The sequence below is a fragment of the Berghia stephanieae genome, chromosome 7, assembly GCF_034508935.2.
Source record: "Berghia stephanieae isolate SIO BIC M18660-M18661 chromosome 7, UCSD_Bste_1.3, whole genome shotgun sequence".
In the NCBI taxonomy this organism is placed as follows: domain Eukaryota; kingdom Metazoa; phylum Mollusca; class Gastropoda; order Nudibranchia; family Aeolidiidae; genus Berghia; species Berghia stephanieae.
Window position 1 is genome coordinate 16,910,150 of NC_088366.1, and position 16,164 is coordinate 16,926,313.

The 16,164-nt window shown below is 34.0% G+C and overlaps 1 protein-coding gene across 1 annotated transcript in view; it reads right to left on the reverse strand.

Annotated features, from left to right (window-relative positions):
- Nucleotides 1–9,199: 9,199 nt before the first annotated feature.
- The window catches only part of LOC144976803 (uncharacterized), a 67,712-nt gene continuing 60,747 nt past the window's right edge, over nt 9,200–16,164 (reverse strand). The window contains exon 3 of the mRNA XM_078921275.1: nt 9,200–9,673. Within this exon, the coding sequence (XP_078777401.1) occupies nt 9,546–9,673 (128 nt within the window). The 3' untranslated portion in view covers nt 9,200–9,545. The remainder of the gene's footprint in view (nt 9,674–16,164) is intronic.

Below are 16,164 nucleotides of genomic sequence, written 5' to 3' on the forward strand. Positions count from 1 at the left end.
CGTCATTATCTCCATCACCGCCCTTGTCTATTATAGAAATAAAAAACTAGTCAATAAAATGGAGATAAAGATAAAGGGAGTAAATCTGACTCATGAATGAACAACACAAAACAAAGGACGTTTCGGGGTTTGTTTTGTGTTTTCATTCATGAGTCAGATTTATTCCCTTTATCTTTATCTCCATAGACATCAAAAGTGTAATGCCAAAAAACGGGTTCCAGTCTCATTGGAAGTGTAAAACCAGTCTCCTGGGGGGCTGTATACATACCTCGTGTAATTGATTTTCTGGTTTCAAAGTGATGACATCAAATTTTCTGTTTTCAGTCTAATAATATTATTCTGGTCGTCAATAAAGATCCTCCATACTCGCTCTTTTAAGTCCCCTAATCCTAAGATTATGCCTTTACATTCTGCTACCAAATTAATAGTCATGCCACCTTATGATTAAATATTCATTATTAGTCCTACAAATGACTGGTTAAATACGCACTTCCAAGGAGTTAGGGAACCGGAAGAGTCGAAGGGATGACGTCACGACGTTTCTTCCCTATTCATGAGCTAAAGATGATCTCTAGGTATGAAATGTTTTCAATCTATTTATTGTTCCAGCAGCAGCTATTGGCTCCCACTACCCACACCCATATTATTATCACTGTTTTTTCATATAGTCCGCCAGACCTTACATAGGATCTCCGCCACCCATATAGATAATATGCGCTTGGCTCAGAAGCTCACAACATTGCCATCCGGAAGTGTAACGGACCAACACACAAAACTATCGTTACCTTGAACGTTTATAGTCTGGTTAATACAGTTTAGTGAGAATTTCTCATAAACGCGGATGGCAAAAAAAAAAAAAAAAAAAAAAAAACAATAACAAAGACCCGAGTGACGTCAACTTCATTCTATCTATACAAACCCCGCTAGTGGAAAGATATTCAGCACACCCGGCAATGGTCTCAAACAGCCATCCCCAAAATCACCGTCTTACTGCACCAGGTGCCTATACGCTTTATTGTTCCCAAATAGCAGACACTAGCACTTTCTTAGGGAAGCGAATAATTTCCAATTTTTTTATATTCCCATGATTGTGTGGAGTACAACATATTAGTCCAATAAAAAAGCGTTTCGTGACTGCTAACGACTTATTTATGTACAAGGGGGCTGGCATGTGTCTCAACCACACAAGGAGTTCGGAAACCGGAAGACTAGAAATAATGACGTCACTACTTTCCTTCCCTCTTAATGAGCTTAAACTGATATCTAGGTATGAAATGATTTCAATTCATTTATTGTTCCCAAATAACAGTCACAAGCACTTATCTATTTCTTAGCTTCGGGAAGCGAATAATTTCCAACTTTTTTGTTTTCCCATGATTGTGTGGAGTACCGAATATTATTAGTCCAATAAAAAAAGGCGTTTCATGACTGCTGACGACTTATTTACGTACAAGGCGAGACTGGCATTTGTCTCAACGACCTACTGACACTAGTGCCTTTGACAGTTGGCAGCCAGCGCTATGTAGAGTATTGTGAACATTGACACTCCTGCAGGCATGGTCAGTATAATTCGCAGGACACCTGGTCTACAACCAAAATACATCAAAATGTTTCTTGTCTATCTCAATTGAGTTTTTTCTGGTTGTCAAGGGGTAAAGAGTTACAATTATATTATATTAGTAGTTTTTCAAAGAAGACATATAGGCGGAGCATTGTTTATCATTGTTTATCATCATCATCATCATCATCATCATCATCATCATCATCATCATCATCATCATCATAATCATCATCATCATCATCATCATCATCATCATCATCATCATCCCCATAATCATCATAATTTTTATTATCATTATTATAACTACTATTACAGAATTATCATCGTTAATACAACAATTCCATCTCCTCCAACTCCTTCTCCTCCTCCTCCTCCTCCTCCTCCTCCTCCTCCTCCTCCTCGACCTACTACTACTACATAGCACGTCCTACATGTTACGTGTTACTGTTGGCCAGGAACCCCTTGTAAAGCGCTTTGAGCACGTTTAGTGGATATTGCTCTATATAAAAGTTCAAGTTTTTTTTTGTTAATATTTTTACGATCCTAGGCTTCAGGCAACCCCAGCCTCTCTCAAACTGATAGAACAATGTTAACCACTTACTTCACTTCCCAGCACTTTGGCTTGTTCTTTTTTGTCACTGCCTCTATTTATAGTATAATATCTCCAATTTCAAACTCTTCCAAAGATATGAGCTGTGTGTTGAAATGAAATTGCTTTAAATCCCTTCCTTACAATCTACAGGAAAATCGTCACATTCGTTACGATGCACTCAACATTTTTCTTATTCTGATTTCTTTTGCACATCATAATATTATTTGAACAAAAATGTTTGCTATAGTTAAAGTATCCCTATTAACACCGTGTTGAAGACCTCGTTCAACAGAAAGAAATATTATATGTTTAGCAAGAACTCACAGCTTTTGTGTTTGAGTGAAATAAATATATTTTTTTTATAGGTTCGGTGTGAAATTTTGGGGAAAATCCGGTAAATGGTTGGTCAGGAGAGAGTTAAGTGTTTTAAAGCGATTTTGTGGGCAATTAATATTATTTGTTCGTCCTCGGACAAGTTTTTCGTGCGGCTATGTGGCATAGTGGTACGAGACTCTCCTTCGGATCGGAAAATTATGGGTTCGAGTCCGGCTCTGAGCGGTGCAAGGTTGAATTCTTGGAAAAGACTCTATACTCACATTTTCTTATCGTGCTCAGGTGTAAAATGAGTAACTGGCCGTTAACAGCATTTTCTCTGTTGGAAAAAAAATTACAATATCGCCTTACATGCGTGAGAGGCCTCGTCCTCAAATGTAATATTTTGCTGTTGGCTAGGGACCCTTTGTAAAGCGCTGAGCCCGTTAAGTGGATATTGCGCTGAATAAGAGCTCGAACCCAGGACCTTCCGATCCAAAAGCGAGTGTCATACCCCAAGACCACATACCCGCATAAATTTAGATCATCCTATTTTTAAAATAAAAAGTGTCGCTTTCCTTTAATGGCCTGCAAACTGGGCTATGAAAGCTTGTTGAGCTATGTTTGACGCTTTTGTTTCAGAAATTTATGTCACACTTTTGCCATTCCGAAATAAAAGAAAATAAAAATGATGTCTTTGTTCAGGTTCAGGTTGATTCTGCTAAATTGTATCACTTTTCCTTAGAAGATGGTAAAAGCCAGAAGAAAATATTTACGGTTTAAGAATAAGTCTTTGAAATCAGGAAAGGACTTTATGGACCGTATTAAGTCCGAATAGTATTCACCAAGATTTTATGATAATCTACAAAAATAGAAATCACAAAAAAATGTAGAAATCGTATTGAAGAAAGAACACAAAAGGTACAATGAATTAAAGATATTTGATAGTTCTTTATTTATAAAAAGAAAAAGAAATGATGAATTATGTTTATAACAATAAAATAACATTATCTTTATGGATATTTAAAAAAAAAAACAATCAGAATTGAGAAAAACGCCCTTCCTATAAACATAAATCTCTGATCACTTCTTGTGCTTGATCATACAATATAATAATTGACTAATAATTTTGTGACGATATGGAAAAGGGCGTTCTTTTTTAAAGTGTGCAGTAGTTTTCCAGCCATTCCTAAAGGTGGCGATGCCAGAAAAAAAGCAATTAGTAAATTTAAAGATTTTTTTTGACAAACATTTTAAACGGTTTTCCTTGTATTTCGTCTGGAAGTACATCATTACTGATTACATTAATCATAATTTAATGCAAACTTGTCCTTGACTGCTCAGCGGTAGACCTCACTCGTTAATAAAACAAACAGTATCGTTCCTTATCGCAGTCGATTTTTTTCGGACCCCCCCCCCCTCACTCTAAAAAAAAAAAATTAAAAAAAATTGAGCATTTATATAGCGCAATATCCACTTAACGTGCTCAATGCGCTTTACAAGGGGTCCCTGGTCAACAGCAACATTTAACATGTAGGACGAGACATGACGCCTGTTAGGCGATGTTACAATTTTTCGGACAAAGACAACGCTGTTAACGGCCAGGTACTCATTTTACACCTGAGTACGGTGAGAGAATGTGAGTAAAGAGTCTTTTCCAAGGACTCAACTATGCGCCGAGCGAGGCTCGAACCCAGGACCTTCCGATCCGAAAGCGAGTGTCATACCACTAGACCACATAGCCGCACTCTCAGACCACTCTACCCGGCAGTGATTGGTAGTTGTCTTTCAGTTCTGGTAGAAAGTAGCTTGCGATAGACGAACATCCTATCGAAAGGATAACAAGCAATTGCTATTGTCCGTTTAATGCCAAAAGAAATGATTTAGAAATCAGGATTAACTTTGCCTCCATGATCCTTATAATTCTGAAAGACTACTAACCCAATTCCCGACTGACTTATTACTTACTTACATAGGCCGCCCATGAGCTACAAGTCTTCGCCATTCGCCAGACTGACTTATATAACTTTCTTTTAGTAACCGTAATGATTTTAACTGCCCAAATAAGACTCCTCCCCAGTTTAAATACAACATATTTAATTACAAAAGGCAAACGGATAAAAGTTTCATCCCCGATTTACTTATTCGCAGGTCTGATAACCGAACCAAAGTATGGGCTTGTTTTAACATTGCTGTAATAGATTGCACTTTGCGTTGATTTGAGAATATTCCCATTACCACAATGAGGCATTGGCAATTTGGGATTATATTCGATTTGAAACCACATGTTGCTGCACGCCGATGTCCAGAGTAAACAATATTGATAGATTAAACAGTTAACGGCCATGCTCTGGAAAGACACGTATTCATGACCGATTTCCAATTACCAGTATTCTATGATAGTTATTTTCGATTTTACATTGTCAAATGTATACATTTTTAATTACATTCAAAGTTGTGATACAATGCAAGCTATAGATAGTATGCGCTTGGCTAAGAAGCTCATAACATTGCCACCCGGAAGTGTAACGGACCAACACACAAAACTGTGTGTATCCATGAACGTTTATAGACTGGTTAATACAGTTGAGTGAGCATTACTCATAAACGCGGATGGCAAAAACACAATAACAAAGACCTGATTGGCGTCATCTTCGAACTTTCTATATGAGATTCTGTAATTATAAACTATTATATTTATAAGGCATTTAAAAGACAATTCCTATATTAAGCCTTTATTAAGATAATATTATAAGATAAGACAAATGTGGCCAGAAAACTCGTCCAATAAATAAATAATAATAACGTGAAGTCGAATGTAAGCTTCAATTTAATTACAAAAACAGATCAAATGAACGTTTCGAGTTTCCCCTTTATCAACAAAACAGGATGAATGAAACACCACAGATGAATGAGATGATGTGGTAGTTTCTTCGAGCTTCGAGCAGCAACGTTTACATCGTCCAATAAATATGAAACCTCGTTTTGGCAAAAATTCTCAAACCATGGTCCTCGCGAGTTCCAGATTTGAGAGTTTTGATAAGGTAATGAGGGTAATTTAAATCCATCGATATTTGAAGGACGTGTTTTCAGGCCAAATGTTTAAAATACATGTCTTTCCAGAGGACGGCAGTTAATTGGTTAATGGACATATTTTTTTTTTTTTTGGCAAACAAATACCAGGAAGTGAGCAATTTCAATTTGATAAGTAATAAATGACGTTTTGGTATCTCTTGAATTGAAATATACAACATAGCATCATCCAACGACAGAGAAACGTATCTGGAACAATTATTATTTTAAACTGCCATAGTCTGAGTAAAAAAAAAAAATAACACGTATTAAAAAGTTTAGCCAGAAAACTTGTCCTTTAAATTTCGACCGATTTAAATGACCCATCATCTTGCCAAAAACTCTCAAACATAGGACTTTTCTGAATACAAGTTTTGAGAGTTTTTGGCAATATGGGAGTCATTTTAATCGATTGGTATTTGAAGGACAAGTGAGTTTTCTGGCAAACATTTTTAATGCGTGTTTTTTCAGAGTACGACAGTAGATAGTATATTTCAATTACACAGTTCTGTCCAGATCCATATAGTATAAAAGGCATTTAGCACAAATGGTAATAATGTAATTAGTTCAATCAACATAAATGAAAGCTCTACACTTAAAAGTTCGTAGGTTTATTTTAAAATATAAACATTTTCAGTTTTATGAAAGGTGTAGATAAGACATATTTTTCTTTGGACGGCAGTAAATATAATATTGTGTACAAGTAAAATGGATCATCACCTAATCATAAATTATAATCCTATGATATCAGACATTGATGTAATAGTTCTATGATATGATTGATATACGTAACAAAAAATAGAACATTTTAAGGCATCGCTTGTGAAAACACCAATAGTGAGTATAAATTGCCATGACATTTTCAATATTAAAAAAATTGTGTAGTTTATTTATAGGCACAAAAGGATGCAGTGTAGGTACATTTTATGTTTCAATAAAAAAAATGCAAAAATACATAATATAATAAATATGTTGTTTATTTCCCCGTACTCTGAAAAAAAAAAACGCTTATTTAAAATTTTGCCCAGAAATCTCGTCATTCACTATTTCGATCGATTAAAATGATTCTTATCTCGGAAAATACTTTCAAACCTGGGACTTCGTAAAGTCATCGATTTGAGAGTTGTTTGTTGTTTTTTTGCTTTGTTTTTTTTTTTTCTTTTTTTTTTATTTACAGGATGAGGGTCATTTTAATCAATCGATATTTGAAGGGCGAGTTTTCAGGCCAAACTTTTCCAATACATGTTTTTCCAAAGTACAGCACCAATAGCCTAATGGTTTAAATCAGCAAATGATAATTTGTTACCGTCATTTAACAATAGAAACCAGAAACCAAGTAAGAAGGAAAGAAAAAAAAAAAGGGGGGGGGGAGGTTATATAATAACAATGTGTAGTTTTGTTTACGCTTTGAAGTTAACTTGGGGTCCTAAAAGCTCAGTTGGTACAGCACTAACTTCACAAGCAAAGGGACCAATATCCTTGTCGGGTAAAGGCGAGATTTTTCTTTCTCGGAGCCTCATGTCCACCCAACAATGATGGGATAGCTGAGTCTGTTAGATCTGTCGGAAAGTAGTTTGTGATAGAATAGCTTCCTATCCAAAAGATAGCAAGCAATTGTGGTTGTTCGTTTTACGCTTTGAAGGTAAATGGGGGTCCTAATAGCTCAGATGGTTGAACACAAACTTCACAAGCAAAGGGACCAAGATCCTTGTCGGGTAAAGGCGAGATTATTTTTCTCGGTGCCTCATGTCCACCCAGCAGTGATTGGATAGCTGAGTCTGCTAGATCTGGCGGAAAGTACTTTGTGATAGACTAGCTTCCTATCCAAAATATGGTAAGCAATTGCTATTGTCCGTTTTACGCTACAGAAACCGGGATAAACTCGGGATCCGTGGGCCAAATAATTTTTTTAAAGGTACCCCCCACAACAATTTGGCTATCATAATACCGTTTTTTAAACTGATAAACCTGTATCTTTCGTGACCTCGAAAAGAGTCCAAGCAAGGCCGTTCTCTACTTGTCTCGAATATTCAATAAAGGTCTTAATGTATACGAAAGATAAGATATAAGTTAAAAGTTATAGTTTGATACCCTTATAGGGAATGAGATTAGCGGAAGAGTAGCGTCACCCATAGTCTGTGACGTCACCGGCGGAAAAGTTATTAGAGAGAGAACGTCATGTTGGTTGTGCGCATGCGTCTCTCGTCCTCGCTTCCAGTGAAAGCGGCTTGATACACTTCAAAACCAAATTGACGTTCTCTCTGTAAGGTGACGTCCAATCAAGGGACGCTACTCTTCCGCTAATCTCATTCCCTATTGTGAATTGTCCTTTGAAATATATTACTTTTTTCGGCCAAAATGAACAAAGAAAAAAAAGATTATTATGTTATTGTGCCGTCATAATATTATAGGCTCATTGGGATATTGATGTTCAGCAGTAAATGTTTTGTTGCATATTGAAATTGTAATTAACGTAACTAAATCACTATCGTAAGTTAAGTAACTTTTTAAGAGTGATATGTATTTATGTTGGGGCACCAAATTAGATAATGCAATGGAGTTAATGCCGCTATTGAATCTAGTGATAACAATGATGAGATGTTGCTGCTAATGATGCTGCTGTTATGATGTTGATGCTGCTGCTGTTGCTTATGATGATGATGATGATGATGATGATAATGATGATGATGATGATGATGATGATGATGATAATGATGCTGATGATAATGATGATGATGATGATAATGATGATGATGATGATGGTGATGATGATGATGATGATGCTGATGATAATGATGATGATGATGTAGATGATGATGATGATGATGATGATGATGATGATGATGATGATGATGATAATGATGCTGATGATAATGATGATGATGATGATGATGATGATGATGATGGATGATGATGATGATGATGGGATGGTGATGATGATGGTGATGATGATGATGATGATGACGACGACGACGATGATGATGATGATGATGATGATGATGATGATGATGATGATGATGATGATGATGATGATGATGGTTTATGATGATGATCATATCATGATGTGTAAACCAGCAATGCAGAAAATTATGCAAGCACAGATATTCATTAAATCGGACAATGTTCATGAGCTGTTTTTGTCGCTAATAATATATATGACTTGTGAAGATTTGACACTCCATTTTAATTCCGATCCCTCTCGAGTTACAGGGTAAGAATCATCCATAAGGCACATTAGATTCAGAGTGAGAATTACTGTATCTTACAGTCACGAATCACTACGTTGATGGAAATATTTGTATATGAAACACATCAGAAGAAGCGTACTGTGTCTTTGATTTTCGTCCATTATCTTTGCATCACATACACAATAATATAACACAACTAACTGGCCTTTCATAAAAAAACATTAACACCACTTTGTTGTACTATGAAAAAAAAGACGTATTTAAACATTTTTGACAGTCAAATCGCCCTCCAAATATCGATCAATTAAAAAGACCCTCATATTGACAAAAAAAAAAACAAACAAACAAACAAAACAAAACAAAACAACCCCCCCCCCCCCAAAAAAAAAAAATCCAACAAAAAAAAAATAACGAAAAAAAAAAAAAAAACAAACAACGTTTAAACCTGGGACTTGTGAAGTCCCAAGTTTTAGATTTTTTTTTTTCCAGGATGAGGGTAATTTTAATCGATAAATATTTTTAAGACGAGTTATCTGCCCAAAATTTTTACGATTTTTTTTTTTACAAAGTACTCAGCATTCTGTCGTATAGTGACAAAACACATTTTTTAAAAACCCGTCGATCTATTTAGATGACAATTATTAACCTTTCAAAAAGTCCATAACCCAAAGTCTTCAAAGAAGTGTCAACTTTAAGAATTTTTGACAAGTTGAGAATCCTCTTAAACGGTAGATATTTGAACTAAACGGGTAGAGCTCAATGTTTTTTTTGTTTTTTTTTTTTAATGTACTCTGTCAATGTTTAATGCATTGATGAGACTTCAACATTTCTCAAAGAATGGGGCTGGTGTATGCATTGCCGATACACCAGTGTTGCCATAGTAATAGGAAGACTTGAGGTCACATGACATCTGTGTTGCGTATGATTGGTTGGACTGGCCTCGCATACCTAGTGAAAGAGAAAAGAAATAAAGATGTTTATTTATTTATTTATTTAATTTTGTGCAGCTATTATGTCTTGTGGCTATTTTAAAAAAGTATTATTTAAGTGTTATTGAACATGTCTTTTATTCAAAGATGACCAAATAGGAATCAATTGAGGGGTAGAATATAAGATCCTTTCATCTCTTTGTACTTCTTAAACGAGTTATTTTTAACGTGCCCAATAACACAACGAGCTTGCGAGTAGTATAATAAACCATCGGATCTTTCTGTGTGTCATGAATACTAAACTGGTTGCTGTATCTTGAAGCAGTTGTGAAGCTTGTAAGACTACTTTTTTCAAGTACTCCTTCATAGGCATGAGACTCATGGACCCATATCCTGGTTTCTATAGCGTGGAACGGACAATAGCAATTGCTTGCGACCTTTAGGATAGAGCGCTTATTTAATACCACTTGTCATTTTGGTATTTTGTTAGTATTTGTGTTTCTACATGATAGAAACATGCAAAAACAAATACATCATTTATACGATTTTTTGACGGGTGCAAGTATTATACAGATCTAAATTAGAGGTCATAAAAAAAAAACACAAGAAAAAAAAACGAAAAAAAACAAAAACAAAACAAAACAAGAACAACCAAACACGGAAAAACAATATTTCTCTGACGTCGTCCTAGTTTTTTTTAGTAATGCATTTATGTTTTTATTGTTTTTTTTTTTGTTGTTGTTGTTGTTGGCTGAAGAAGGGTTTTGAGCCCGAAACGTTCCATTACTGGTATTTTGTTCTTTTTTTTTTTAAGCTGTTATATTCATTTAGTTTTTGTTTATTACTTTTTACAGTCCACAGCTTCTAGCAGCCTAGGGTCACTTTAAATTAAAGGTCAATCACTTCACAATTTCGGTCAGCAATCGAATCATAACACCCAATTCTTCTCCGAAAAAAAAAAAAAAAATATCAAAGAATATAATACGGGGTAATATTTGATGGAAAGAAATGCCAACCACATAATATTCAGAATATTATAATAAAGGAAAAAAAAAACAAGGACGTATCAGCATTAGATCCCTTTTTTTCTGCGTATCCTAAAAAAATCATATTAAAAATTTCTAAATGTAAATATGACTATAAACGACGGTGTAACGTACGCCCGTTTATAAAGTCAGGCGGAACACTTTCAATGTGTGAGATTTTGTATTTCACATCTGCTTTGATGCCTAGTTTTTCAAACACCTTTGTTGTTTTGACAAAAATTGTATGGAATATTATTATAAAAATCAAGATCTACCTTCCACCAACTTTTCCCACCTTTCCCCTCTATCTTTAAACATAATATTATGAACTATCAATACAGATACTGCTTTATCCATCCATCCCATTATTTCACCATATCCGTTTCTATCATATCATATCTTAACTCTTTCCTTACCAGGCATTTTCAGGATTTTCCCCAAAACTTCACACCCTACTAACACAAAAATATATTTTTTATCACTCAAACACAACAGCAGTAAACTCTTGCGATACATATTTTTTTTTTTAGCTAAGCATGCTCTTCAAAACACTGTTCATTTTATTTAAATTGTATGATGTACAAGAGAAATTTTAATAAGAATAACATTAGTTGTATCGTAAAGAATGTGACAGTTTTTCCTATAGTGGGTAAGGAGAGGATTAATGAAATCAAACGACTAATAAGAAGAAAAAAGAAAAGAAGAAGAAAAAAAAAGAGGCTCAAAAACTCTACAAATTCGAACCAGCTCAGAATCGCACGTGAGTCCCATTGTGACTAAACACGGGGCCGCAAGGACCAATTTTCCCATGCGGGTTTCATACAGGAGCGACATTAGAATTTGCTCGCATCAAAATATCAGAGGGTCGCACATCGGTTTCTAAACGAGTCCCACGTGGCGTTAGAAGACCCCCACACGACCACATGTGGTGGCCATCTTGTTTTATTGTCACTGAGAGTATAGAGATGTATTTTGTGTAAAAGGGTGGGTTAAAAGTGAGAGTACCTAAAAAAAAGTATTGGAGAAATTGATGAAGTGATACAAAATATTATATATATATATATATATATATATATATATATATATATATATATATATATATATATATATATAAATATACATATATAACCCGAATTTTATACAATCATGGCGCATTTTGTGCCTACTTGTGTCTAAACAGAATTACATCGATATGTTTGAGATGCACAAAATTTAATTTAAAGTGAAATATTTTAATAAGAAACTTAGGTTATATTCATAGTGTTTTATTGAGGGCAATGGAAATAGTTTATGTCAAAGACAAAACTATCATCTCACTCTTCTGATCATTTCGTCTTTAAAATCCCTGTTTGTGCGGCTATGTGGTCTTGTGGTATGACACTCGCTTTCGGATCGGAAAGTCCTGGGTTTGAGCCTCGCTCGGCGCATAGTTGAGTCCTTGGAAAAGACTCTTTACTCACATTCTCTCACCGTACTCGGGTGTAAAATGAGTACCTGGCCTTTAACAATGCCGTCTATGTCCGAAATTTTTTTTTATAATATCGCCTAAGAGGTGTCATGTCTCGTTCTTTATGTTAAGCGTTGGTGTTGGCTAGGGATCCCTTATAAAGCGTTTGAGCATATTTAGTGGATATTGCGCTTTATAGAAAGCTCCATTTAAAAGCTCATTTCGTCTTTAAAAACCCTGTTTGACAGCGGTTTCGCCCAGACATAATATCGGTTTGAGGTTGATGGATCACATTTGACACAGTTGATAGCTTTCAAAACGGTCAATGATCTTCACAATGTTGCAATAATTTCCTAATCTTGCAAGAAATAAATAACAATGTGAAATTGAATGTAAGCTTCAATTTAATGTACGAAAACGAAAAAAAAATTCATATGTTTTCGTACATTAAATTGAAGCTTACCTTCAATTTCACATTGTTATTTATTTCTTCTAGCTTCGAACAGCAACATTTACATTATCAAAGTTTGCCAGATGGTACCAGCTTTTTTTTTTTTGTTAATATGATATAAGTTGCAAGTAAAAAAGTTCTTATAACCTCTGATCTGTTAGCTTACTCTTTACAAAAAAAATCGTATAAAATTTTGACCAGAAGACTCGTCCTTCAAATATCGATCGATTAAAATGACGCTTTTCTTGTGAATAACCCTCAAACCCAGAAATTCAATGAAGTCCTATGTGAAGTCCCAGGTTTGAACGTCTTTGACAAGGTGGAGGTCATTTTGATCGATCAATGTTTGAAGGGCGAGTTTTCTTGTCAACAATTTTAATACGTGCTGATACTTTTAGATTTTAGAGTACGGATCTTGTAATGACTTAACGAGTCGGGTAAAAATTCATACGCGAGTTAAGCGGGATAGTGTGTGTAAGGTAGTAACCATCTTAAACTTATAGATAGAATGCGCTTGGCCAAGGAGTTCACAACATTGCCATCCGGAAGTATAACGGACCAACACACAAACTCTGTGTAACCATGAACTTTTATAGTCTTGTTAATACAATTTAGTGAGAACAACTCACAAACGCGGATAGCAAAAACAATAACAAAGGCCTGAGGTACGTCATCTGCATACTATCAATAGCCTGACACTGAGCAAAAAATGATGTCAAGAGACAAGTCTTTGACCACAACAGAAAACAGATCGTGAGTTGTATTCAATAGTTCAACCAATGAAATAACTTGTTTTCTTGGGCTCTACTAACGACCAGAAGCTACACAAACCTAAAAGAATGACGTCAAACTATAAGTCTGAGAGGGTTTTAGTGTGAGGCTATAGATAGTATGCAGATGACGTCACTCAGGCCTTTGTTATTGTTTTTGCCATCCGCGTTTGTGAGTTGTTCTCACTAAACTGTATTAACCAGACTATAAAAGTTCATGGTTACACCGAGTTTGTGTGTTGGTCCGTTATACTTCCGGATGGCAATGTTGTGAACTCCTTGGCCAAGCGCATTCTATCTATAAGTTAGCGGTGGCTACGGTAAGGTCCGTTACTCAACTGTATTTACCTCATTGCAACTATTTTCCTTAATTTTGATCAATATTTTTGTGTCCTGTCCCTGTCGAGGCGGTCTGCTAATTTTGGGATTTTTTTTTTCATGTATTTTTCTTTCTGCTTTGTCTGGCATTGCTTCATACACAACTTTCTTTATCTTTTTGGTGGAATTAAAAAAATAATCTTGATCTTTTATATAACGCAATATCCATTAAACGTGCTCAAAGCGCTTTACAACAGCAACACGTGACATGACGTATTATTATTATTATTATTATTATTATTATTATTATTATTATTATTATTATTATTATTTTATTATTATTATTATTATTATTATTATTATTATTATTATTATTATTATTATTATTATCATTATATTATTATTATTATTATTATTATTATTATTATTATTATTATTATTTTATTATTATCATCATTATTATTATTAGTAGTATTGTTATTATTACTATTATCATTATTATTATTATTATTATTATTATTATTATTATTATTATTATTATTATATTATTATTGTCATTATTATTATTATTATTATTATTATTATTATTATTATTATTATTGTCATTATCATTATTATTAGTATTATTATTATTATTATTATTATTATTATTATTATTATTATATTTTATTATTATTATTATTATTATTATTATTATTATTTATTATTATTTATTATTATTATTATTATTATCATTATTATTATTATTATTAGTATTGTTATTATTATTATCATCATCATTATTAATATTATTGTTATTATTTATTATTATTATTATTATTATTATTATTATTATTTATTATTATTATTATTATTATTATTATTATTATTATTATTATTGTCATTATTATTATTATTATTATTATTATTATTATTATTATTATTATTATTTATTATTATTATTATATTAATATTATTATTACATTATCATTATTATTATTATTATTATTATTATTATTATTATTATCATTATATCATCATCATCATCATTATTATAATCATTACATATCCTCTGTGATCCACCACCTCACCACTTCATCCGTTGCAGTGAAATCCTAAAAAACTCAACACTGGCAGACCAAAAAGATTGGGTGACATACAACAAGTTTGACTTTATCTATTACCAATGAGGAGCACGCTGAGATAAAGAACAGTAAATATTGGGATCTACAAGACGAGCTGTTGACTTAAAGCAGAAGTTGACTTTAAGTGCGTTGGCCTTATGCGGACTCCACTGTATTATTACTAGTAAACCAATGCGGATTTAAAATCAAAATGATCTTAGATATGATAATTTACTTTTTGTTTCAACTCCTTAAGAATTTCTATAATATTCATCCACCTTTATAAAACGAATAATTTTAGCACGATTCTCAGAATATTAATAATTATAACGAAATTAAAGTCACTCAGGTCTTTGTTATTGTTTTTAGCCAGTTTTATGAATAATTCTCACTAAATTTTATCAATCAGACTATAAGCCTTTAAGGTTACACATAGATTTGTGTCTTGGAACGTTGTATCTTGCCGGTGGATGTTATGAGTATTTTATAAAAACTCAATGCATCACTATCTGGCAATAACAGAAAATAAAGTGAATAGAAAAGTGCCGGACGACAATAGAGAATAACAATTTTGCGGCGATGGGGGCTCGAACCCACGACCTTACTGGCACGACAACTCCGCGTTGCAGTCGACGCCACCCACCACTCCAATACCTGGCTATAAAATTAAATTTTCGTCATCGAAATCATCCCGACATACCGTTTGGGCACGATGGGTTACATGTTGGGATTTTAGGCTTGCAAGTTCCCCGCCACTAAAGGTAAAAGTGATGTAAAAACGAACAAGGTCATAAATACCCGGTTTAAGCGTGTAATGAGAATATGGGTGGGAAGAGGGGGGGGGGGGGGGGGGGGGGGGATATAAAATCTGTGTGGAACATGAAAGGTTGTGAAGTATATTTGTGGTCGGAACGATTGCAGAACACAGTAAATTTGAGACAAAGATAAGTGAACGACACTCGCAAAGAGATGGATAGACATATAAAGAGAAAGGAGGAGACTATGTGTATTCATGTGATGGAAGCACGGAGAGATAGACAGACAGATAGATAGATAGATAGATAGATAGATAGATAGATAGATAGATAGATAGATAGATAGATAGATAGATAGATAGATAGATAGATAGATAGATAGATAGATAGATAGATTGATTGATTGATATATATATATATATATATATATATATATATATATATATATATAATATAGAGAGAGAGAGAGAGAGAGAGAGAGAGAGAGGAGTGTGCATGTGACACACACACACACACACACACACAACTCTCTCTCTCTCTCTCCCTCTCCCTCTCTCTCACACACACAGCAAGAGAGAGAGAGAGAGAGAGAGAGAGAGAGAGAGAGAAGGGGTATGTGAGTGAGTGTGTATATAATATGT